Below are 27,064 nucleotides of genomic sequence, written 5' to 3' on the forward strand. Positions count from 1 at the left end.
TCATAGGCTGGTAGAAGGCAGTGTGGCTGTCTTAATCAAAATCCTTTCTTGCCCCAAGTAGCAGAAACCCACTTAGGCTGGTCCAAGCAAAGGGGTTGATTTCAACTGGGCCTCCCATAGAACCTAAGATCAGGAAGTGTACTTGGGCTTCATGGGCCTTTGGAAGTAAGACTGGAAAGTCTTCTGAACCCTGCACATCTGCAGCTTCTCCACTCATGACTGCCCCATACCTCCCCAATTTACTACCTGTCTCCAAATCCCAATTTCAGACTCCAGGACGGAAGATCTGATTTGGCCCATCTTGGTTTAAATGTTTATTTCAATCCATTTAGCTGTAGCCAGGGGTCAAGTTCTATATTCATCAAGGTAGTCTAATTTCTCTAACAGACAACCCCAAAATCTTCGGAATATAACACAATGAAAAGTATTTCTTGCTTTTATCGCAGTGCATTACAGACAGGAGTAGGGGCTCTGCCACCTCCACACATTCTGGGGCCCAGATCCTTGTCATGGCTCTGTCATCACAGGGGGTCCCCAAATCCTCCCTTGTGTCCTCATCTGGTCTACTGATGAGGAATGAAAGTGTGGAGGATTTTTAGTGGTCAGGTTTGAAGGAGACATCTATCACTTGCCATTAGTGAGAATTAAGTCACAAGGCCCCTCTAATTGCATGGGAGGCTGGAAAGTATAATTTAGCTGTGTGCCCAGCAGAAAAAAAGAAGCAGAGTTTGGTGAACACATAGTATTGTCTGTGCCATAGAGAAACATAAATTAAGTGTAGTTACCCAGGTTTTCACCCCTGTGTGTATGGCAGGGAATGATTCTTAGAGAAGTGTGGGGAGGACAGACACCCCAAAATATAAGTGCACACAATTTAAGTCCCAGACTTAAGTTCAGGGCCAACTCTGCTGCTAATTAACGTGTCAGTTTACCATACCTCTGGAACCTCAGGGCCCTTATCTATAAAGGGAAATCGTAACACTCGCTTCATCAACCTAAATAAAGGGGCCTTGTGAAGCTCCATTAAGTAGGCATAAAAATGTTTTGTCAGCTATAAATCACTATACAAATGTAAAGATGTTACTATAAGCTATTGATATTTTTTCAGAAAAGTCAATATCTGTCTTGATATGTGTGAGGTCACACAGCTAATAAGTGCCAGAGCTGGGATTTGAACCCAGGTAATCTTGTGACAGAATCTAAGCTATTAGATACCACCCTAAGTGGCCTCTCTAAAAGGACAGGAATAGACTCTACTGCTTATGGTTATTGTGGGATAATGAATATAAAGCACTTATCACAGTACCTTCCATAAAGAAGCATTCCATAATTAATAGCTACTTTTATCTAGGGGAAAGTTATTTCTTTTGTAACTGTATAATGTATAATAATACCTTTTGGTAACTGTATAATGCCCTCTGACTCTGTGACACAGGTATGACCCTGCCAGCACAGAAGTGTGTTTTGGACACATTCAGATCCAACAGTGATAGCAAGATTCTGATTGCCACCTCGGTTGCAGATGAAGGCATTGACATTGCTCAGTGCAATCTGGTCATCCTGTATGAGTATGTGGGCAATGTCATCAAAATGATTCAAACCAGAGGTGAGGGAAGCTTTGATGCCCTTGCTACATAGCTGCCATTTTGCCTGATTTCTGTGTGAGTGTGTGACCAGTGGCAGAGTGGGCTCTGATATCATTGGCCAGAAAGGTGTGCTATCTGGTCAACACTGGGTGATTACAGTTATATCCATTAATATATATCCTATTTTGCTTCTTCACAATTAATACTGCTTAATTGTCCATACTTGACAGACATACACATGGAAGAATAATTCCAGCTTAGCTTAGGCTTTGCCAGTCAGCCTGTGGACCTCTCACAGTTGCATCCTGTGGTGCCGGTGGGCACCTGTATTCCAGAAGAGATACTTCATGGAGGTCTTCTGTCCCACCTGGACTAGATAGCCTCATAACTAGTTTCTCTTCCTTTTTCTGATTTCCATAACAACAGCTGCTGCATTACTTTCCCTGAAAAACAGCTCTGAGCATATCCCTTCTCTGTGTGGGAACTCCAGTGGTTCCCTAATTTATTTGATGTTAGTTTTCAAAATTCAGCATCCACTTACCTTTCCATTCTTATTTCCCATTCTTCCCCTTTATTCACCATCTGCTCTAGCTAACCTGACTTCATAATTTATTTCTTGTAGAGGTCTTGCTTTTGTGCCTCTACCTATGCTCTTTGTTTCACATTCTTCCCTGTCTCCATATCACCTGACCCTAGTCCCCCGGCTGGCACAATCTCTTTTGAATGCCCATAACTCTTTGTATCTCTCTTTATTGTGGCACTTATAATTTTCCACTTAAGTTCTGGTGGTTGTGAATGTATCTTATTTCCCCATTGCCTAGAAGGTTCTTGAGGGAGGATCTATTTATTCATCTTCATGTCCTCACAGTATCTTACTGAAGGGTGCATACTGGACTGTCTTTAAAGCAGTGTTTCTGATAATGTCCAGTCACCGTGCACCCTGGGAAACCCTGAGTGAGCAAGTCTATGGTGGGCTTCTTGTTCATCCGCACATTTAACAGGCAGGTTCACACCTACATTCGAGTTCACAGCCTGGCTTCCTAGAAAGCAGGATTCAGTGAACCAAAATTGAATTTTAGGAATGCCACTATCCTTTTCTTTACCTATTCCGAGATTGTATCAGATTTTTAAGTCAAAGAAACCAAATAACACATTTATTTTCTGATAGGTAGAGGAAGAGCAAGAGGTAGCAAGTGCTTCCTTGTGACTAGTAAAGCTGATGTAATTGAAAAAGAAAAAATAAACATATACAAAGAAAAATTGATGAATGACTCCATTTTAAGCCTTCAGGAATTGGATGAAGCAGAATTTAAAAAAAAGGTAAGTCATCTGTATTACTCTTTAAGAATCTGACCATAAATAACAAAAGAAGATATGAGCATGGTAGGTACCTTGTATCATATTCCTGAGAGGATTGTGTTAGAACCATAAGTTTATGCTTGAAGTTTTGTCCTTAGTGCAGATCAAATCCATTGTTTTGAAGTCTTGATGATATTAAAATATATTTTAATAATGCTGACATGAAGTTTAGAACTAGAAGGCAAACTGTTCTAGAAATGCCCTTAAATTGACAGCTCATCTTGAGGACTATATCCTATACCCTAGAAGACATAGCTCCTCTTAGTGTCTTCTTCAGATCCCTTTGTAACATCCAAAAAGTCTTCAGAGAAAAGTCAGTTCATATATATTTCATATACATAGATTTTGTGTGTAAATACACACAGCAAAACATCCACCAAGTCAACAATTTCTATATGTACAATTCAGTGACATTGACGGCATTCCTGAAGTTGTGCAACCATTCTGGCTGTCCTTTTCCAAATTATTTTACCACCATTAACATCAACTCTCTGCCCCGTTAGCTTCTCATCTAACTTTTTGAGTTGCTGTTGTCCCTAGTTCATATTTTGATTATTTTCCTAACCTGCATTCCAGGCCTAATTTTTATGAATCAAATTTTATTTGCATTTGAAGTGCTATTGGGATCAATAGATTCTCTATGAATCATCAGTAACAAGTTAGTTGATCTAAGGGGAAGGAAGATACTCCATTCACAGTGACAGTAATAATTGCCACTTGCACACACAACATGGACTCTCCCAAGCCCAGCAAAACACATCAACACATGCAGGCCTTACAAAAACCCATGTGGTAGAGCCTCTTATTAGTTCATTTTATAGGAGGGAACCTGAAGCATAAAGAGATCCAGTGCCACTGGGTCACACAGCTAGTTAGTGGTGGAGCTGAGTTTTTGATCTGGAAGAGGCACTAAGCCTCCACTGATACCAGCAAGTGGGGGGCTTGTTACTGTTAGACTGAGAGTTCTGCCTCTCCATGTCGTCTTCAAAAGGGGTGGGGGTCATTACCAGTTGGCAGGGATGAAAGTCCTGGCCTTCTCAGACACCACCTCAGCAGGGATGTTAAGGTACTTTGTTGCAGCCTCATGAGGGTAGAAGTCTAGGAACCTCAATCTTTGCTGGCATGAGTGGAGGTCAGGCCACAGTTTTTGTTGTATATATTTGGCTGGAGTAGAGCAGTTATTGTCTAAACGTTTTCTGTCTTGCTAGGCTACCCTTTCCTAAGCCTTTGGCTAGAGAGAAGTGGCTTTTATTGGGGCTTTTTGTCTGCAACATTGGCATTTCTGGGTTGCTGGCGTTTTCCGCTCCAAGTCTGGCATATATGTGGCAAAAAGAAAACCCAGGGAACTCACCACTGTATCCTTCCTTGGGTCCAAATGTACTTAGTGGGTCTACCTTCTTCTCTTCACCCTTCAGAGTTTTCTTAAATTTGTTTTATATATAATGTCCAGGATTTTTAGCTGTGTTTAGCCAAGGCCTAGATCTTGAAATTGAGGACCATCATACCATATATACATTTACCTTTACTGGAATTCAGCAATACTCCTTGAGGTTGGAAGGAGAGAGAGAGAAAAGATTTTTGATGGTGGGGTTTTTCTTCCTGCTGTTCCATTCAATGGGTACCTGCCCTAGAACTGGGTGTAATTACACCTGAAATGGTCAATGCATTTTATATATCTGTTTGTGAAGGATTTTGTAAAGTCTCGCCAACCACTAAGTGGAAAGCATAGTTCACATGACTATTTTTATGGACATCTTGGTGCCTTTATGGACATCTTTGATGAAGAAATTAAAAGGTTAATTGTGGACCACAGCTAAACATTGACTAATAATTAGGGAAACCAACAAAATTATCTGTAAGATTTTTATAAACAAAACCAGGTACTGTATATTGTGTGATCATGAACGTATATAAATGATTTTATATATATGTGTGTGTGTATATATATATAAAAATACATATATTATATATATATCTACTATGGTATACTCAAATTAATTTGCACTTTTTTTTCCATGTAGCTTCTCATTATACAGAATCAAGAAAAATTCATCAGAGATAATGAAGGAAAAGCAAAACCTGAACCTGATAAGAAAAATAAAAAACTGCTCTGCAGAAAGTGCAAAGCTTTTGCATGTTATACAGTTGATATAAGAGTGGTTGAGGTAAGCAGCCTTTTTTACAAAGAGCACATGGTTACTTCTTTAGCAGTGGTTAAAGCTTGCTGTCAGGTGAGGTGTTTGTGATAAGTATACTGTTATTTCCATTTGACTGTTACTGTGATCACGGTCCACATATATTACAAAAAGCTAAAAAGTGGGGGAAAAAAAAACCCCTAAATGTGCAACAATAAATACCCAAACCCACTGCCACTGAGTCAATTCCAACTCATAGAAACCCTATAGGACAAAGCAGAACTGCTCCATAGGGTTTCCAAGGCTCTAATCTTTATGGAAGCAGACTGCCACATCCTTCTCCTATGGAGCAGCTGGTGGGTTCAAACCACCAATCTTTTGGTTAGCAGCTGAGTGCTTTAACTACTGCACCACCAGGGCTCCTTAATAAAGAAGAAAATTTTTTAAATTGTTGCACGTTAAGTACACAGCCACTTAATGAATTATTATGCAGCCATTCAAAATGATGGTTATGCTAAATGCAATATGGTATCCTGGATTAAATCCTGGAAAAGAAAAAGGACATTAGTGGATAAACTGGTAAAATCTATAGCTTAGTTAATAGTAATATACCAATGTTAATTTCTTAGTTTTGACAAAAGTACTATTGTCCCATAAGATGTTAGCATAAGGGGAGACTGGGTGAAGGGCATAAAGAAACTCTTGGAACTGACTTTGCATCTTAATTAATCTAAAATTATTCCAAAATAAAGTTCATTAAAAGAAAACCCAATGATTATGAAACTTATGTAGTATAATGAAAAAAAAATTACATACAAACTGATGGTAAAGTAGACAGAATAACCAGGGTACCAAATTGCATACACAGTGTGATCAGAGCCACAGGAAACAACAGCAACACCCCCCCTTACCAGCAACAACAACAAAATCAAACAGAAAACCTACCTTTGAACAGAAAAGCCTAGGGGATATAGGGACTCCGTGATTGTTTCTCCTCCTGTCTACCACTTTATGTTTTCCAAACTTCCCCTTTGGAATATGAATTGCTCTTATCAAGAAAACAAAATAGATAATTATTTTTAAAATGTGACATCTTCAGGTTAGCCTTCTGTATATGTATTTTTTTCTTAAAAAACTTAGGCAAAGTGTTAGAAAAGTTCCTGAAAAAGCTCCCAGAGACAAAAGCTCTATGTTACTCTGCTGTTGCTAGTGAAGGGGACAGTGGAGCAACTGGGCTGGTTCAGGTGAATTTGCATTCTGTTTGGTCATCAGAAAGTTGAAGTTGCTACTCAGTCCCACCATTTGGACAAGAAGCATACTAGGGATGATGTGGCAGGTCCCCTTACCTTTCTGAGTCTGCCTCATTAGCTGTAAATAATCCTTTCAGCTCTAATTCTGTGATTGAAAATAACCCTTCTAGACTGTCCCCCATGTGTCTGTTAGTTTGTCGTACTGTGGGGGCTTGCATGTTGCTGTGATGCTGGAAGCTACGCCACCGGTATTCAGATACCAGGAGGGTCACCCACGGAGGACAGGTTTCAGCTAAGCTTCCAGACTAAGACAGACTAGGAAGGAGGACCCGGCAGTCTACTTCTGAAAAGTATTAGCCAGTGAAAACCTTATGAATAGCAGCAGAACACTGACTGATATAGTGCTGGAAGATGAGCCCCCCAGGTTGGAAGGCACTCAGAAGATGACTGGGGAAGAGCTACCTCCTCAAAGTAGAGTTGACCTTAATGATGTGGATGGAGTAAAGCTTTCGGGACCTTCATTTGCTGATATGACATGACTCAAAATGAGAAGAAACAGCTGCAAACATCCATTAATAATCGGAACCTGGAATGTACAAAGTATGAATCTAGGAAAATTAAAAATTGTCAAAAATGAAATGGAACGCATAAACATCGATATCCTAGGCATTAGTGAGCTGAAATGGACTGGTACTGGCCATTTTGAATCGGACAGTCATATAGTCTACTATGCTGGGAATGACAACTTGAAGAGGAATGGTGTTGCATTCATCGTCAAAAAGAGCATTTCAAGATCTATCCTGAAGTACAATGCTGTCAGTGATAGGATAATATCCATACGCCTACAAGGAAGACCAGTTAAAACGACTATTATTCAAATTTACCCACCAACCACTAGGGCCAAAGATGAAGAAATGGAAGATTTTTATCAGCTGCTGCAGTTTGAAATTGATCAAACATGCAATCAAGATGCATTGATAATTACTGGTCATTTTAATGTGAAGGAAACCCTAATGGCATAGTGGTTAAGTGCTATGGCTGCTAACCAAAAGGTCAGCAGTTCAAATCCGCCAGATGCTCCTTGGAAACTCTATGGGGCAGTTCTACTCTGTCCTATAGGGTCGCTATGAGTCCGAATTGACTCGATGGCAGTGGGTTTGGTTTGATTTTTAATGCGAAAGTTGGAAACAAAGAAGGATCAGTAGTTGGAAAATATGGCCTTGGTGATAGAAACAATGCTGGAGATCGAATGATAGAATTTTGCAAAACCAACGACTTCTTCACTGCAAATGCCTTCTTTGACCAATGTAAACGGCAACTATATACATGGACCTTGCCAGATGGAACACAGAAATCAAATCGATTACATCTGTGGAAAGAGGTGATGGAAAAGCTCAATATCATCAGTCAGAACAAGGCCAGGGGCCAACTGTGGAACAGACCATCAATTGCTCATGTGCAAGTTCAAGCTGAAACTGAAGAAAATCAGAGCAAATCCACGAGAGCCAAAAAATGACTTTGAGTATATCCCACCTGAATTTAGAGGCCATCTGAAGAACAGATTTGACGCATTGAACACTGGTGACCACAGACCAGACGAGTTGTGGAATGACATCAAGGATATCATACATGAAGAAAGCAAGAGGTCATTTAAAAGACAGGAAAGAAAGAAAAGACCAAGATGGATGTCGGAGGAGACCCTGAAACTTGCTCTCGAACGTCGAGCAGCTAAAGCAAAAGGAAGAATTGATGAAGTAAAAGAACTAAACAGAAGATTTCAAAGGGCAGCTCGAGAAGACAAAGTAAAGCATTATAATGGCATGTGCAAAAGAGCTGGAATTGGAAAACGAAAAGGGAAGAACACGCTTGGTGTTTCTCAAGCTGAAAGAACAGAAGAAGAAATTCAAGCCTTGAGTTGCAATAGTGAAGGATTCTAAGAGGAAAATATTAAATGACGCAGGAAGCATCAAAAGAAGATGGAAGGAATACACAGAATCATTATACCAAAAAGAATTAATTAGTCGATGTTCAACCTTTCAAGAGGTAGCATATGATCAGGAACAGATGGTACTGAAGAAGAAGTTCAAGCTGTTCTGAAGGCACTGGTGAAAAACAAGGCTCCAGGAATTGATGGAATATCAATTGAGATGTTTCAACAAACAGATGCAGCGCTGGAGGTGCTCACTCGTCTATGCCAAGAAATATGGAAGACAGCTTCCTGGCCAACTGACTGGAAGAGATCCATATTTATGCATAATTCCCAAGAAAGGTGATCCAACCGAATGTGGAAATTATAGAACAGTATCATTAATATCACACGTAAGCAAAATTTTGCTGAAGATCATTCAAAAATGGCTGCAGCAGTATATTGACAGGGAACTGCCAGAAATTCAGGCCAGTTTCAGAAGAGGATGTGGAACCAGGGATATCATTGCTGATGTCAGATGGATCCTGGCTGGAAGCAGAGAATACCAGAAGGATTTTTACCCGTGTTTTATTGATTATGCAAAGGCATTCAACTGTGTGGATCATAACAAATTATGGATAACATTGCGAAGAATGGGAATTCCAGAACACTTAATTGTGCTCATGAGGAACCTGTACATAGATCAAGAGACAGTTGTTCAGACAGAACAAGGGGATACTGATTGGTTTCAAGTCAGGAAAGGTGTGCGTCAGGGTTGTATCCTTTCACCATACCTATTCAATCTGTATGCTGAGCAAATAATGTGAGAAGCTGGACTATATGAAGAAGAATGGGGCATCAGGATTGGAGGAAGACTCATTAACAACCTGAGTTATGCAGATGACACAACCTTTCTTGCTGAAAGTGAAGAGGACTTGAAGCAATTACTAATGAAGATCAAAGTCCATAGCCTTCAGTATGGGTTGCACCTCAACGTAAAGAAAGCAAAAATCCTCACAACCGAACCAGTGAGCAACATCATGATAAATGGAGAAAAGATTGAAGTTGTCAAGGATTTAATTTTACTGGGATCCACAATCAACAGCCATGGGAAGCAGCAGTCAAGAAATCAAAAGATGCATTGCATTGGGTAAATCTGCTGCAAAGGACCTCTTTAAAGTGTTGAAGAGCAAAGATGTTGCCTTGAAGACTAAGGTGCACCTGACCCAAGCCATGGTATTTTCAATCGCATCATATGCATGTGAAAGCTGGACAATGAATAAGGGAGACTGAAGAAGAATTGATGCCTTTGAATTGTGGTGTTGGTGAAGAACATTGAATATACCATGGACTGCCAAAAGAACGAACAAATCTGTCTTAGAAGAAGTGCAGCCAGAATGCTCCTTGGAAGCAAGGATGGCAAGACTGCGTCTCACCTACTTTGGACATGTTGTCAGGAGGGATCAGTCCCTGGAGAAGGACATCATGCTTGGCAAAGTGCAGGGTCAGCAGAAAAGAGGAAGACTCTCAACGAGGTGGAATGACACAGTAGCTCAACAATGGGCTCAAGCATAACAATGATTGTGAGGATGGCACAGGACCGGGCAGTGTTTTGTTCTGTTTTGCATGGGGTCGCTATGAGTCGGAACCAACTGGATGGCACCTAACAACAAGACTGTAGGTTTTCCTGAGGACTGGTATGTTGGATCTACATTTGTTTCTGTGCAGCTTGGCCTTTTTTTCAGGTTTATTCTAAAATTGACTGTAGGTGGGGCTTGTGGACAGTTTAGTCCCTGATCTTCTTTAGATCCACACAGACCATCTGTTGTTGTTCTCTGTACCCTTTGAGCTGTGCATAAAAGGGCTACTGGTGAACTCAGATCTTCAACAAATACCCCTTTTGTTCATGAATTAATGAAGAATATCTACTTCATGAAGCTGTTGTGGTTAGGTGCCACTGAGTTGGTTCCGACTCATAGTGACTGTACGTACAACAGAATGAAATACTGCCCGATCCTGCGCCATCCTCACGATTGTTATGCTTGAGCCCATTGCTGTAGCCACTGTGTCAGTCCATCCCGTTGAGGGGCTTTCGCTTTTTCCCCGACCCTCTAATTTACCAATCATGATGTCTTTCTCCCGGGACTGGTCCCTTCTGATAACATGTCCAAAGCATGTGAGATGAAGTCTTGCCATTCTTGCCTCAAAGGAGCATTCTGGCTATACTTCTTCTAAGACAGATCTGTTCATTGTTCTGGCAGTCCATGGTATAGTCAATATTCTTTGCAACACCGTACTTATGAAGCTAGATTACCTAGACAGTTCTGAATCTTCTTCATGAGGTGTATGATTTCACCTAACTTGCACTCCCACACCCACTTCCATCTACATAAGTGGGAGTCAGGCTGCATAGAGTCTAGTCCTTGATTGTCATCCGGTGAATGCAGATTTGCTTCTTACCCCATCCGTAAAATAGGTGAGATTGCACCTGCTCTTCACGTCAGATGATTATATTATTTTCTTAATCACAATTGTGTACTCGTTCTAATGTTTTCTTGTGTTTTTCTATCCCTTCATCTATAGGAATCCCATTACACTGTGGTTGGAGATGCTTTTAGGGAGTGCTTTGTGAGTAAGCCACATCCCAAACCAAGGACGTATGGGAGTTTTGAGAAGAAAGCAAAGATACACTGTGCCCGCCAGGGCTGCAGCCATGACTGGGGAATCTATGTGAAGTATAGGACATTTGAGATTCCAGTTATAAAGATTGAAAGTTTTGTGGTGGAGGATATTGCCACTGGAGCTCAGAGCCTGTATGCAAAGTGGAAGGACTTTCATTTTGAGAAGATACCATTTGATGCTGCAGAAATGTCCAAATAACTTCAGGGCCTCAATTTTCAGCTACAGGGAATGGGTGACTTTGAGTGAAGAAGAACTTAGCCCCAGTGGGTATAATCATGAATCCTTTGTACCACTGTGAAGATAGTTTACCTAAGGCTTGTAACTACTTAGCACTTTGAATACTTACCACTTTGCTTCCTGTGTATTGTTTCAACAGTTTGCAGTGTATCTTATATGTAAAGCAGAAGGAGTAAACCACAGCACTGAGCATTTCGTAGGCCATTAACAGAGCTCATAGTACCTGGGAAAAATTAAAAAGCCTTAACTTCTGTTTCTGTCCTTCCCTTCCGTGCCAACTGCCAGTGTACACACAGTAGCCAATCAATATACATTGGGATAAGTGAATGAATAAAATGAATGTCGAAAGGTTGTCAATAGCTCCCTTTCTTTCCTTAACCTACTATAACTGACTTTTGCCCTTATCAGTCTATTGAATTTGTCTTGCTAAGGTCACCAGTGACTATGGTTGCTAAATCCACTGGGACTCCTTAGTACTTCTTAGTACTTGACCTCTGCTGCTTTTGGCTCAGTTGAGCAGTCCTTTCCTAAAATTCTCCTTTGTCTTCCATGACCTCTGTGTCTACTGGCTCTATCCCAGTCTTTTTGATTGGTTCCTTTTTGCTGATCCCTGGTGGTGCAGTGGTTAAGTTAGGCAGCTAACCAAAAAGTTGGCAGTTCAAATCCATTGGCTGCTCCTTGGAAATCCTGTAGGGTCACTATGAATCGGAATTGACTGGATGGCAACAGGTTTAAGCGCTGATAATTCCAAGGATAATTCCACACTCTCTCTATATATATCTATATCCACACACACACCTCACACAACTACATATATATAATAGTTACACACACTAATGTAGCATAGTAATCTGAAAACTCTATAGTAGACAGCTGTTAAGGATGGGGACATGTAAATGATTTAATAATTTCCGAGGAGCTGATTTCTTTTAGTTCACTATACATCTTGCCCTACTAGTTTTCTTAACATTTGTCACTGTTCCCTTTGAATGAACATCTCAAACCATTTTCCAATTGGTTGATGTTCTTCAATGCCTGGACTGTTCTCAGTTAGATCCCTTGGGTGATACTGATGAGGCAGTTTAATTTGGCTATCCTTTCTATTTAAAAAATTAGAATACATGTCCAAATGGCATTTCTGTATCGTTTAGCAAGGCTTGCTGATGCTTCAGACAGCTTAGTTCGAGATTTTCTAGACCTAGAGACAACTTCCTGAGTTTTGCTGTTTCCGTCCAGGCTAGGGTATTTTGTGTTCAGTTCAGGGTACACTACATTATAATGTAAGCACCTTCCTAAAATAGATTCAGATTAGTTGTTTGTAATTCACTAGGGCCATCAGTGGCTTAAAGAAACCTCCAAACATGGTAAAATGTTAACAGTCCAATGATGGGGGAGGGGTTGCTTCTGGTTCCATTTAGTTTCTGTAGGAAGACTAATTTGAAGAAACCTGCTTAACTTAGCACATATGACCACATAAGCCATTTTAAGTAGCACCTATTTACATCTGAAGGCTATAAATAGTTTGGGAAGGTCTTTTCCTCTAAGAGAATCCAGTTTGCAAAGACTACCCCAGAAGCAGCCAGCCACCCAGACTACCATCAATCCTGGAGATGACGTTCATCATCTGATGAGGGACACTGCTGGAAGGAAGCCAGAGAAACTGACAAGTTACCTAACTTTTCTTTGGCTTACCTTTTTTCCATCTGTAAAATAAGGATAATACCTAACTGTAAGGGTTTAGGGTTTATGGAGGGTTGAGTGAAATAATGTGTAAAAAGTACATATAATATATAATGGTTACTGTTAGTATTCTTAGTTGTTGGGTGCTATTGAGTTGGTTCTGACTCATTGCGACCTTATATACAGCAGATCGAAACACTGCCCTGTCCTAAGTCATCCTCACTAATTGTTGCTCTTTGAGCTCATTATTGTAGCTGCTGTGTTAATCCATCTCGTTGAGGGTCTTCGTCTGTTTCCTGACCTTATACTTTACCAAGCATGATATCTGTCTCCAGGGACTGGTCTCTCCTGGTAACATGTCTGAACTGTCACCATCGTCCCTTCTAAGGATATTCTGGATGTACTTCTTCCAAAACAGATTTATTTGTTCTTTTGGCAGTCCATGGTATGTTCAGTATTCTTCACCGACACATAATTCAAAGGCATCAACTCTTCTTTGGTCTTTCATATTCATTGTCCGGCTTTCGCATGCACAGAGGCGATTGGAAACACCATGGCTTGGGTCAGGCATACCTTAGTCCTCAAAGTGACACCTTTGCTTTTTAACACTCGATAAGGGTCTTTTACAGCAGATTTGCCCAGTGCAATACGTCATTTGATTTCTTGACTGCTGCTTCCGTGGGCACGGATTATGGATCCAATAAGTCACAATAAAAATGGGCTATTTAAGCTAACTTGTTGAGAGCTGATTTTTTTTCATTTTCCATTTATGTTTTATTACAGGATCTCTTTTTATCTGTGACTGCCCTTTTCTGCCATTGTTTTAAGAACAGTGTTGTTGTTAGTTGCCATTGGGTCCGTTCTGACTCATGGCGACCCCATGTGTGCAGTGTAGAGCTGCCCCATAGGCTTTTCAAGGCTGTGATCTTTTATATGTAATCTTCAGGCTTGTCTTCCAAGGTGCCTCTGTGTGGGTTTGAACCTCCAACCTTTTGGCTAGTAGTCCAATGCTTGTGCCAGCCAAGGGCTCGAGAATTCCAATAGGACACATAAAACACCTGATAATCTATTTGAGAAGAGAGATGTTAAGGATCTAAATGGTTCAGTTTGGATGATGGCGAATAGTCCTCTCTTCAGCCAACAAAGAGGAAACAGAATAAATCTGAAGCAAGAAAAACTTAGAATTTCCTTGGTTGACTTTTAGCCATTGTCAGATACAGAGCCTGGAACACAATAGGCACGTGGTTAATATTCAGTGAATAAAAGAACCTGGTAGGTAGGGTTTTAAGAAGTACAACCTCTTGATTGATGCTCAAATGCTGGCCACTGGACTTCTAGAACAAAGGCTGGATATCAGAACCGTCTGAGAATCTTTTTCATCAGCACATGCTTAGCCCCCATTAGAATGTTCCAGCATGGTGTGTAGCCATGTGTGTTTTTTTAAATCCTCAGGCAGTTCAGATACTACCCCAGTTAACACAACCCCAGGATCTTGTTATTTATCTCTATGGTCCTTGCCTTTTTTTTTTTTTATTGTACTTTAGATGCAGGTTTACAGAGCAAATTAGTTTCTCGTTAAACAATTAGTATACGCACTGTTTTGTGACATTGGTTGCCAACCCCACAACATGTGAACACTCTCCCCTTCTCGACTTGGGTTCCTCATTATCAGCTTTCCTGTTCTCTCCTGCCTTGACATTGTGGTATTTTCACCCTGACGTGAAAAACTGCCTTCAATCAAATGCCTGATTGTGTAAAAGGACAGTAAACTGATTCCCACCCTTAAAACGGATTTATGATTTTCTGAATGATAAATAATTAAAACCCAAACCATTAGGTTAGCATTTCCTGTGGAACAGGGGTGCTGTGAGATGCCCTGAAGAATGTGTTCTGTGGTCAGATAGGTTTGGGAAGTGCACATCTGCCTGTAAAAGTTCTTTGATAATAAAATCCATCAAACCTGGTGGTTCCCAAATACACTGCCTTGGAGCCCTTTATTCATGCGGCGGTGTTAACCTTCTGTAGAAGTGTGGTAGCAGGTACGCAGCATGGACACAGACTAGACAACCAGAACCAAACTAGAGCATTAACTTCAGGGTCATGCCAGTAACTGTTTCATTACACTGTATAATAAAACTACTAATTTCACTCAACAAGTCTTCATTTACTATGTAGGCCTCAGGAGTATAAAACTTTATAACTTAATAAAAACATTGGCTATAACTATATACTCTTTGTTCATGATAATTAGGCTGTCTGGCTGAACAATAATAAAACAATATTTGGGTATCAAATTCTATTTTTTTTTATATAGCACTTAATAAGTTCTACATAGGCAGCCAGTGGAACCTTGGGCCCCTACATAATCCTGTGGAACACTCTGCACTGTCCTAATATAACTCTGAAACGGAACCTGTGACAAAAGTAAGGTTTTTCATTTAGGTGACTAAGAAACTCCTAATAGTTTTTACCCCAGGGAGAGAAATCGCTTGAAGACCACAAATTTTTAACTGTTACTCCAGACCTCCTGGTGGCCATATTCCCTGGCACATGGAGTGGCCTAGGAGAATGGAGCCAGCTAATCCTCCCTCTTCTCCTTCCCCTCCCTCCTTCCTTCTTTTGCTTAAGTCAGTTTGAGTTGTGTTCTAACATCAAAACTAAGAGTCATGACTAATGGACCCTTCCTCTTGATGACTCTCCATGCCCCACAAAGATATGGTGCGCATACACACCTACATGAAGGCCGTCCCATAGCCAGAGATGCATGTACTTATTGCTGCATTAAATGAGTTTGTCAGTTACTCAATGTGGACACGAGGAATGCCTTTTCCCTAGGAGGGACCAGGCAGTAATGGATTTAGAAAACTGAGAACAGAGGAGACAGGGAGTAGAGGAAGAATGGACTGGGACCAGCAAGAGCAGTGTATTTTCAATTTGGAGAGGAAGAGGACTGGCGCCTCCTTGAGGGACCAGGTAAAAGGAGTTTGTTTGTTTAGCCTTGTTGCAAAGGGTATGACATTGGCAAGATACTTGATTAATGAAAAGGACACAGGACTGGGTGCCTGTGTGTGTTTGGGGATAGAGGAGGGTGAATCCAGAAGTGAAGAGACCCCACTCCAGAGGCCCAGAGGCCACTGCCACAAGAATCCATGTCTCCATAACCACTGAATGTGGGGAGCTAGACAGCTCCCCAGATGCTCAGTACTGGAGACCTAAGGCAGGGGAAGTCTGTTTTCTCAGCCTTCCTTAATGTGTTTACACTAGGACTGACCCTAATTGAGGGCCACAGGGTTTTTTTATACAACTGAGTTCTGTTTGCAGTTTTTATTTATGAATGCTAGTTAGATCCCCAAGACCTCAGAAGCACGGATGCTAAATAATCTGTTCTGATCCCTCATCTGGCAAGAAGAAGAGGCAGGATTAGATCCCAGGTGTTTAATGACCAGGTCACACCTCCTGGATACTAAAGTTGAGATTAAGGGTTCATTACACCTAGCTAGAAGACAAAGGACCATAGACTCTGGGAACATCTATGTCAACTGGCACAACACAGTTCATAAAGACAATGTTCTGCATTCTACTTTGGTGAGTAGCGTCTGGGGTCTTAAAAGCTTGTGAGAGGCCATCTAAGATACAACTATTGGTCTCTTCCTGTCCACAGCAAAGAAGAGTGAAGAAAACCAAAGGCACAAGGGAGCGATTTGTCCAAAGGACTAATGAACCACCTGAAACAGAGCCTACATGACCCCAAGACCAGAAGAACTAGATGGTGCCAGGCTACTACTACCAACTGCTCTGACTGGGATCACAATAGAAGATCCTGGAAAGAGTGGGAGAAAATTGTAGAACAAAAAAGATGAGACTTACTCGTCTGATAGAGACTGGAAGAAACCAGGAGACTATGGCCCTAAGATACCCTTCTGAAACCATTCCCAGAGAACACTTCCCAGCCAAGCAATAGACAAGCCCATAAGATAAATAACACCCAAGAGGAATGTTCTCCTTAGAACATGAAATCAAATGGGTAGTAACTGCCCAAAAGCAAAGATGAGAAGGCAGGAAGGCATAGAAAATCAGGATGAAAGGAAACAGGGATCCAAGGGTAGAAATGGGAGAGTGCTGACATGCTGTGGGGAATGAAACCAAGGTCACGAATTCTTTATGTACAAACTATCAAATAAGAAGCTAATTTGCTCTATAAACTTTCACCTAATGAATAAAAAAAAAATAAAAATTAAAAAAATAAAAATTCACTTGTAGGAATAAACTTTCACCTAATGAACAAAAAAAAAGGAAATAAAAACAATTAAAAAATAAATAAAAATTCACTTGTAGGAAATTCACTTGTAAGCTACAAGATGCCCAGAAAGGACTTCAGTAATAAAAATGAGAAGATAAATTTGAGAAGTGAAAATTTAAAATGTTATGATCTATTCACCATTATTGCTATTACTACCAGGGTACTCTTCCTTCCTGTCTTCTCCCCAGACTGGGTGGAGAATGTACTGGCTCCTCGACATTTCTATTTCACCTGCCCAGTACTGATGTGGCTGTAAAACAAGAGAACCTTAAGGTCATCTAGGCTGTAGGATGCTGTGGTCTGAGATTTACTCTGTTCTGTGGTTGTTGTTAGTTGCTGTTGAGTCAGCTCCCACTCATAGCAACCGTATGTATGATAGAACACAATGTTGCCCAGTGCTGCACCATCATAATTGTTGCTATATTTGAACCCATTGTTGCAGTCACTTTGTCAGTTCATCTCATTGAGAGTTTCCCTCTTTTGTTGACCCTCTCCTTTGCCAAACATGATGTCCTCTCCTCCAGCAATTGGTCCTTCCTGATGATGTATCAAAAAAAAAAAAAAAGTAAGCTCTAAATATCCCAAAAGTATAGCCACACACACAGTAGAAGTCAATTCCAAAGCCAACAAGTTTTCGTTGAAAATAGATTTAATCTTATTCAAATTAGAAATGTTCTGTGTCTCCCTCCCAACCCACCTCCAAAGGTCTCCTCTTGACAAATGAAAAATCTTCTGAGGAAAGTTTTTGAAGAGAGTAAAAGAAAATTTCACATTTCTTCCCATGTTGATCTATCAAAAGGTACATGATGAAAAAATTTCAATGTATGACCAGTCCATGAGGTGTTCAGATCATTCAGTTGGAGGGAAGGTGGAGAAGGGTAGAAAATCAGAATCACTATGATGATTTGAAGTGTGAAAGGGTTCTCATCTACCCATGTCAGTTAACACTGGTGTAATATGCAAAGAAAAATGACCTTCCAAGGCAAAGGTTTCACTGAGCAGAGGAGAACAGAGAATAACAATAAGGGTAGAAAAAAGCCTTCTGAGAAGGCTGGTTTGCATTCAACTGGACACTAAAGGCCAAGAGTGAGAAATCAACATCCCGTGATCAGGAACTTTAAAGACACACTCACTTCTCTATTTCTGCTACTACAGGCATTCCCACCATTCTAGTCCCCAAATTCTAGAAAAAGATAAGAAGATTAACAAACAGAGAATGCAGAAACTTCTTGATTTTGTGCCTGGAGGAACGGCAACAAAACCCCTGTGTTCGTTCTGTCTGCAAGTCAGCACCCTCCTCAGAGGCAGTGAGGGGGCTTCTCCTGCAGGGGCTCAGCTGGCTGGGCCACTGCTTCCTCCACGGTGCAGCACGGAGTGCAGGTTTCTAGGCAACGAGGGCCTGTTTGGCCATCTTGCGGATCATGTAGTTGAGGATGCCCCCATTGTGGAAATAAGTGAGTTCCACATCTGTGTCAAACCTCATGACAGTCTGGAAGGTCTTCCCGGTGTCCAGCTATGACGACAAAGAGGCAGAGAAGAATCACTGAGGGAGAAGGCAAGAGCACTGGCAGGAGGAGACTCTGCCCATCCTGTCTACAGCCACTCCAAGTGAAGTCTGCACAACAGCTACACCCAGGGACATGACTGTCTGTGGCCCAGCCCACACCTGCTCAGTCAGAATCTCCACGTTAACAGGATCCCCAGGAGATGTATGTGCATGTTAACATTTGAGAAGCACTGCTGAGTACAAGTGATGGAGGTGATGTTGAGAACTGGCAAGAGCTTCTCAGGGCAGCAGCTGCTAGTGACAACTGGCATGCTATTTTTTAAACTCTCTCTAGGGGTTTCCTGTGGACAGAAGTGTCTCCGATCAGCAGAGGTTTCATTAATATTGTTTTTATGTTGCTCTATCAAAGGTAGATGGTCAAAAAATTTCAATGTTTGTCCCAGGCACATATCCTGGGACACAGACCTCAGCATGTGCCACTGCCTTGGTGGCTAAATCACCCCTGGGGCATTGCTGCTGGTCAATTCATCCCTACCTTGCCTAGGAATCTGCATTTTCACCCTTGGACTAATCAAAGCCTTAAGGGTAGGCTCAAGGATAGGGTGAATGTGTCTGTGGGTCACATTTTTATAATCAAGTGGTTTTTAGGTAATGTGAAAATGTCACATCTCAGAGCTCTGGTCACTATGCTCTGTCTGAGTAAGACTGGGAGGAATAGGAGAAATGAAGCAGGTTGGGGTTTTGAGGTGAGACTGAAACTGATGATAACTCTATGAATAAACAGAGAAATAAGCCAATAGTCATCATCCTCACTACCATGTTGAGAAGGCGGAAGAAAAGGTGTTAGTAGAACTCCTAAGTCTTATGCAGTCCTATTGAATGACTTTTTTTTTTTATAATAACCTTCTAAATTCCACTAATTTTCTCCTAATAAGACTGATTACAAACACAGGGCCTATTTTAACTGGGTCTGGCCAGGGAGAGGTCCTGCTTACCTTCACCTGGACTTTCATTCGTGGTTTCAGGTCTTCTGGAATGATGATAGTGTATCGCTCCAGCCCCGTGAGTCCCAGGGTATTTGCATTCTCCCCAGGCAGGTATTCAAGGGGGATCACCCCCATCCCAACCAGGTTACTGCGATGAATGCGTTCATAACTCTCTGCCAGGACAGCTTTGATTCCCTGATGGAACAAATGAGTAGTCGGACACAGTTCCAATCTTTTCTTTACGTACACAGAAACACAAAGGGTTTCTTTAGTCACAATTGTTCTCACACCTAAATTCTTGGTAAGTACTAATTAATCTTTATCTAAAATATGTACCATACTCTAATTATAATACAATACAATCCTCTAAATATAATACAATTATAATACAATAGCTAGTTTTCATTGATTGAGTACAATGAACAGGTACTGTTTAAGCACTTAGGTGAGTTATTCCATTCTCTGCCAGTCCTAGGAGGTAGATGCTGTTATTGTCCCCCCTTTACCCAGGTAGCCAGCTCTGGTATTTGAGCCCACAAAGTCTGACTGTGTACCATGTACCAAGGCACTGGCCTTTCAGTGGTAGAATTCTGGCCTTCCAGGCAGGAGACCCGGGTCTGATTCTAAGCCAGTGTGCCTCATGCACAGCCATATGTTAGCGGTGGCTTGTGTGTGGCTATGATGTTGAACAGGTTTCAGTGGAGCTTTCAGCCTACAATGTGGATCAGAAGTAGACTAGGAAGAAAGGCCTGGTGATCTATTCCCCAAAAATCACCGAGTGAATACTTTATGGCCCATAGTTCTACTCTGACACACATGGGGTCACCATGAGTTAGAATTGGTGACCCTAAAGGACAGAGTAGAACTACCCGATAGGGTTTCCAAGGCTGTAATCTTTATGGAACCAGACTGCCACATCTTTCTCCTATGGATTAGCTGGTGGGTTCAAACCACCAACCTTTTGGTTAGCAGCTGAGCGCTTAACCACTGCACCACCCAGGGCTCCACAGTAACAGTGCCAAATCAAACCAAACCTGTTGCCGTTGAGTCGATTCTGACTCATAGTGACCCTTCAGGACAGAGCAGAACTGCCCCATAGGGTTTCCAAGGAGCAGCTGGTAGATTTGAACTGCCGGTCTTTTGCATAGAAGCTTAGCTTTTAACTACTGTGCCACCAGGGCTCTACCTCACCGCTGGCCTGGGACAATGGCTTAAATAAATTTTGGGTCCTCAACCTCTGAGAATGTTATGAAAACCATGGACCTTTTCCCCATAAAAAAGGGCAAAAATGTACACCTCTGAACATAGATATAGAAAGTTCACAGACCCTTCCCCAAAGCCCTTCTCCCAGCCCCACTAAGATTCATGGTTTCCAGGATAAGAATGTCTGATCTAAGGGAACAAGTTCAACTCCAGATTACCCTTCAGCAAGTGGAATAAATCCAGACCTACCAAGAAGCTGGAGATAAATAAACATTACATGCTTTTCTGAGCTTTCTCTTCCATGACATCTTCTTGGAAAGTAAAGTAACAGATGGATTTGTTTCTGGGAACCTTCCCAGCTTCCCTTCCTTTTTAGAGGGGCAGAGTCTGCTAGGATCTCTCTACTTCATACTCACCAAAAGGAAGGGGCCCTTGGCTGCCCAGTCTCGGGAGCTTCCGGAGCCATACTCTTTGCCAGCCAGAATGATCAGGGGAAGCCCGGCCTGCTGGTATCGCTCAGCAGCATCAAACACATCAAGCTGAGGGAAAAAAAATGAAGGTTTTATAGACATGGTAGAGACTAAGAGTATAGACATAGTCCAAGTATAGACACAGTCCCAATGAGATCTGGTGGGAAGTGCAGGGTCAGAAGGGTCTGCAGATGGCCAAGTCATCACAGGGACAACAGAAAACCAACCAGTTCTCTGGTCTACAAACCCCCAATTATCTCGATCCATTTACTTCCACGAAATGGAATTTTCTCTGAACTGAAGCACCTAATTTTTTTCCTGGTATTATAAAACATTCAAATCCTAAGGCATTAGGGGGAAAAGGAAACTAGATTTGAATTTTTTTCCTTTCCATTGATCACACTATTCTAAAACTGAAAATAAAAACTTTTTTTTAGTCACCCTTTTACATGGAGGTCAAAGGTAGATACAATAGAAACACAGATGGAAGGAAACATAAATCAATAAAGAACAAGAAAAGATTAATATTTTAATGTATGAGAAACATCTTACGCAGATAAGATTCGTTTCTTAGAGAAACATCGAATATTCTGCTGAGCTGAAACTTCACAAAAATACCTGATACCATTGCCAGTGACTGAATAATAAAAGTTACTTTTCCTGACTACGTTAAGTCAGAAAATAAAATCCCTCAAAAGAGAGAGGGATTTTCATTTGAAAGGAGCTCAAGAAGGGTATTTAATCATGCTCTTCTTAAGTAGGTTTTCATAAATTAGTATTTTGCTAGACTGATGGAGCCTTGATTAACTTCACGTGACATTACTTAAATCCAGGTAGATATTCTGTATGTTTTCAGCTGGAAGAACTCATGAATATAGAAATTGTTACAGGAAACAGTAAAAGCCTTCTTCTATCCACAGAAATTGTCCAATCCTTTCAAAAACCAGAAAGAAAGAACCTCCCTGATATTTTCAGAGATATCTATTACTCGCTTGGTTATCAACAATGTGGGACTGTGTGTTTTAAAAGCCCTGATAATCCCATGGCAAAGTTGGTCATGTTACCTAAGGCCAGACGGACTAAGCCCAGGTTGGGAATTCTGATCTCCTGACTTTTCTATTACATGAGCAATACTGAGGGTATTAAATGCCTTAGAAAGCAACAGCTCCCTGTACTCTCTACAGAAGAGAACAAAAATTATAGCTGTTTCTTCTGCTATTTTGCCTCTATATCTAGGTGTTATGTTTATACTGTTCTTCATTTCTCCATTTTTTGTTACCAATTTCCTACTATGACAAGGATTTAGTTCTCTTAATCTTTATCTCCCATCCCCACCCCCAAGCACAGACTTCCCCTCTCCTCAATCTCCCAATAAAATTATGTCATAATTTTTGGTAAGTCAGTATTTGGTGTTTACATTTCTATGATTAAGTAAATACTCTTTACACCTGAGCCATGTAATATACTGATTTCCTTTCTTGGCAATTAAAAAAATTTTTCCCTGGAATTAATAATTATCTTTTTTGTGTGTGTGCTCACCTGTTTCTATGTCTTTATCCATTCATTAATCCCCAAATGCTCTGCCTGAAGTACAAATCTTCTCCAAATACCTTCAAATTTTTCAGGTAATCTGTTATTTTAAAATCCTTCTCATGGAGCTATCACTCCTAGAGCCCTTGGTCATATTCCAATTTAGACTGACTGCTCTCTAGAGAGTGCAGTGCTGTTATAGAAAAATCTTCCCTCACCACATCCTGGGGATTCCCTTCATTTCCATTTCCCGGATCCCATGTTTTCCCTTTTTTTGATTTACTCCCTCATTTTGGTGAAACATTCACCAAGTAGCTTTCTCAGAGAGTGACCAAGAGATATGTTCAAAGCTTTTGAAGATCTGAATGTGTCATTACTTTCACTTGACTGGTAGCATAATGGGCATAAAATTCTAGGCTACAAATCATTTTCCTCAGTCTAAGTTTCCAGTACTGCTGTTGAGAAGTCTTGTGCACTTCTGATCCCCAGTCATTGCATGTAAGCTGCTTCCCCCCACCCTCGGAAGTTTCTAGATCTTCTCTTTATCCCTGTGTTCTTAATTTCACCAAGCTGTGACTTGGAGTGGGTCTTTTTATTCATTTGACTAAGCATTCACTGGGCCTTTTCAGTCTGGGGTTTTGGATCCTTTTAATTTGGGGAATTTTTCTTATTATTCCTCTCCTCCATTTTCTCTGTTCTCTTTTTAGCATGTTTTTTTTTTTTATTTAGTCAGATGTTGGGCCTTCTGCGTGTGGTTCAGTCTTTACTCTTCATACATTTTCTAATTTTCCATATCTTTGTCTTTTTGTTAGACATTCTGGAAGATTCTCTCAACTAATCAGCTTTTCCTTTGATTTTTTTTGACTACTTTTTTCCTCTTTTTAATTTAAATAGCTTTTTCTTATCCTCTATTAGCAACAGAAAATCATTTCTTATCTCTCTCTTGCCTTGTCTCTGCCTTCTTTCCTTTTTTTCCCTTCCCTGTTCTTTGACTAGGCCTGTCTTTCAACTTCAAGACTTGGCTCAACGGTCTATTCATCCTTGACTCTGCCTTCTTATTTTACATGAGGCAATAAACATCTAACTAGAAGGTCTCTGTCATGGTAGGGCTTGTAAACATGTGAGGTTCACTGATCAATGATTATCTTGAAGAAAGAGTTGCAAAAAAGTAATCTCAGTTATGAGTGAGGCAGTATGCGTGGTGGTAAAGAGCATGGACTTTGAAGCCAGAGTCCTTGAGTTCTACTCGAAGCCTCTCCACTGTGTGATTTTAGGGGACTGTGCTTCAGGTTCTAAATTTAAAACGTGCATAATTATGAAACTACATCAAAGTGTCGTTACGAGGACAAAATACTTAGAACAGTACCAGGATTGCAGTAAATTCTACATAAATATTATTAATATTTATTATATTAATACTTATATTATTAAAAGCGTAAGTATTATTTTTAAATAAGCAGCTTTGCAGCATTCGCTGGGAAGAGAACTGACACTGAAGACCTACTACATGTGCCAGACATGTGGTAGGTATTTTACCTGTCATTCCATTTACTTTAACCCTCAGAGTCTTAGGAGGTTGGTATCACTTCTATTTCACAGCAAAGAAAAATGAGGTTTGGAGAGGGAAATAACTTGCTGAAGATTCCTCAGCTGGTATGAGGTGGAGCTGGGATTTGAACCCAGGTTTGTCTGACTCAAAGTGCTGGCTTTCCTCACCTCTCACATATCTGCAATTTGTAAACAAATATTCCAGCTACAACATTCCAACTCCAGCTGACTCCAGCTGGGATCCAGGCAGGCCTGCAAGGGCCTCTACATAACTAAATTACGCTAACAAAGCCACAGAACAGCATTTCTTTTTTTTTTTTTTATTTAAGTTGTGCTTTAGGTGAAGGTTTACAGAGCAAATTAGTTTCTCATTAAACAATATACAAATTGCTTGGTGACACTGGCTGCTAACCCTGTATCAATACTCTCTCTCCACCCTGGGTTCCCTGTTTCCATTTGTCCAGTTTTCCCGTCCCTTCCTGCCTTCTTATCTTTGCTTTTGGGCTGGTGTGCCCATTTACTCTTGTATACATGACTGAATTACGAAGTACGTTCCTCACATGTGTTATTGTTTGCCCTATAAATCTGTCTAATCTTTGGCTGAAGGGTGAATTTTGGGAGTGACTTAAAAGGGTGCAGAGTTAAAAGGGTGTCTGGGGGGTCACATTCTTGGGGTTTCTTCGGTCTGTCTGACCAGCAAGTCTGGCCCTTTTTTGTTTTTTTGGTGAATTTGAATTTTGTTCTACATTTTTCTCCTGCTCTCTCCAGGATCCTCTATTGTGATCCCTGCCAAAGCAGTCAGTGGTAGTAGGTGGGTACCATCTAGTTGTTCTGGGCTCAGAGGTTGTGGTCCATTAGTCCTTTAGACTAATCTTTCCCTTATGTCTTTGGTTTTCTTTATTCTCCTTTGTTCTAGCTGGGATAGGACCAGTATATGTATTCTCTATGGCTGTTCGCAGGCTTTCAAGACCCCAGATGCTACTCACCACAGTCGGATGTAGAACATTTTCTTTATAAACTATGTTATGCCAATTGAGCTAAATGTTCCTTAAGACCATGGTTCCCAGCCCTCAGCCCAGTAGCTCGGTCCCTCGGTGAGTTTGGATGTGTCTGTGAACCTTCTATAACTTTGCCTTGGTCAAGTTATGATGACTTCCCACAATAGCATTTATTGATAAATATCTTCTACTTTTTAGCCTGGAACATTCCTCCCAAATTCTTTGAACTAATGAAATTTTACTCAGAGGCTTTTTAACCCAGGAAGCTAGATTTAGATAAACTATGAAGCAGAAAGAGGAGATTTTGTAGGTTAAAGGGCATTTCCACCAGTGATAAATCCTACACACATGGACACCTGGTAAGAGGGACTATAGGAAGCTAAAGATAGATAGGGCTGTGAAGAAAAATTGAGGCCAAAAGGAAAATAACCATGCAAATATCCAACCACCCAGACGAATGCTGGTTTCTCAAGTAGCAAAGAGACAATACTCACAATTTCTCCAGAAGGCAGATGTATAGTCTGTGGTGCCTGCTTGTTCAAAAATTTGTTTAACAAGCGAATGTTGGCAAATGTCCCCCGCACCATGATGGCGTCATTACCTCGGCGGGAGCCGTAGGAGTTGAACTCTCGTGGAGTCAGGCTAATAAGGCAAAGCAGAAGAGGAGCTAGTTTGGTGAACCGAGTGAAGATTAAACTTAGCTTACACCAAAAAAAGAAAAAAATTCATCAACCTAGTTATTTCTCTAAAACTGTTAATCACTTCTCCAAGGCAGAAAAGCTATTCCCATTGCTTCAACTGAGGGAGCATGAAAGGGGAACTGTGGGGTGGTGAAAGACAGAAACCAATACTCTCCCAGGGTCAACTTACACTCTTACAAATCTGGGTAAAAAAATCAGGAGAATTCTAATAAGGGTATTTATTTTATTTATTCAGCAAGGTAGTCTTGTAAAACTTCATATAAAATAGAAATAAAAATAAATGAAGAAGAATTGAGAAAATGAAAGTAAAGAGAAGAATCAGGGTAGACAGGCCAGATGCAGTTAAGAGTGTTGGAAAACACAAAGTATGTTCCATAAACTAATCAGAGATAGGTTCAAATTTGTCCCCAAGTTATCAGGAACTCAATGAAAAGGTAAGACACTCAAGTTGCAACATCACTGACCATTTTCATAAGATTAAGAACAAAGAGTGCCACAGAAGCAGCAAGGCTACTCTTTGTCCGGAAGCCAGAGAAAAACCCTGCCTATGGGTCCCAATGAAAGGCAACTGTGTGATATCAGGAAAAACACCCCATAGTTAACAGAATGACCAGTTCACTGGGCTGTTGCTTAGAATGCTGGCAGTAAGGTGTGAGTGTCAATGTGATTTAATGGTTGGATCCAGTTTGAGGATTAAGACAGTCTACGAATGGGCTTCAGGAGCAGGTGTGTATGTCAACAAATCCTGAATTTGTATCTAAATGTTGTGGGTATGTGCATTTTTCTGAGGGGGAATTATATTTACTTCCATTCATGTTCCTAAAGAGTCCACATCTTAAAAGAGGTCAAGAATCACCAATCTAAAGTAGAGGCGTCTGGATTCTGTTCCTCAAATTTGTACTGGGATTGTCTGGAAGCTTATTACTTGGGCCACTACCCTGAAGAAGTTGATTTGAGAGGTTGGTATGAGAACAAGGAATTTTCGT

General features: G+C 40.8%; 2 protein-coding genes across 4 annotated transcripts in view; one reads left to right on the forward strand and one right to left on the reverse strand.

Moving 5' to 3' along the window:
* The window catches only part of RIGI (RNA sensor RIG-I), a 44,960-nt gene extending 33,453 nt beyond the window's left edge, over positions 1 to 11,507 (forward strand). For all 3 annotated transcript variants that reach the window (XM_010587882.3, XM_064291811.1, XM_064291809.1), the window contains exons 15-18: positions 1,436 to 1,606; positions 2,755 to 2,906; positions 4,967 to 5,110; positions 10,820 to 11,507. In XM_010587882.3, the coding sequence (XP_010586184.1) occupies positions 1,436 to 1,606; positions 2,755 to 2,906; positions 4,967 to 5,110; positions 10,820 to 11,116 (764 nt within the window). In that variant the 3' untranslated portion in view covers positions 11,117 to 11,507. The remainder of the gene's footprint in view (positions 1 to 1,435; positions 1,607 to 2,754; positions 2,907 to 4,966; positions 5,111 to 10,819) is intronic.
* A 6,259-nt stretch (positions 11,508 to 17,766) lies between these two features.
* Positions 17,767 to 27,064, reverse strand: part of ACO1 (aconitase 1) — a 68,928-nt gene continuing 59,630 nt past the window's right edge. Inside the window, exons 18-21 of the mRNA XM_064291812.1 lie at positions 25,872 to 26,019; positions 21,248 to 21,370; positions 19,638 to 19,823; positions 17,767 to 18,648 (exon numbers count right to left, since the gene is read on the reverse strand). Coding sequence (XP_064147882.1) covers positions 18,520 to 18,648; positions 19,638 to 19,823; positions 21,248 to 21,370; positions 25,872 to 26,019 — 586 coding nt within the window. The 3' untranslated portion in view covers positions 17,767 to 18,519. The remainder of the gene's footprint in view (positions 18,649 to 19,637; positions 19,824 to 21,247; positions 21,371 to 25,871; positions 26,020 to 27,064) is intronic.

The sequence above is a fragment of the Loxodonta africana genome, chromosome 9 (genome assembly GCF_030014295.1).
Source record: "Loxodonta africana isolate mLoxAfr1 chromosome 9, mLoxAfr1.hap2, whole genome shotgun sequence".
NCBI classification, from domain to species: Eukaryota; Metazoa; Chordata; class Mammalia; order Proboscidea; family Elephantidae; genus Loxodonta; species Loxodonta africana.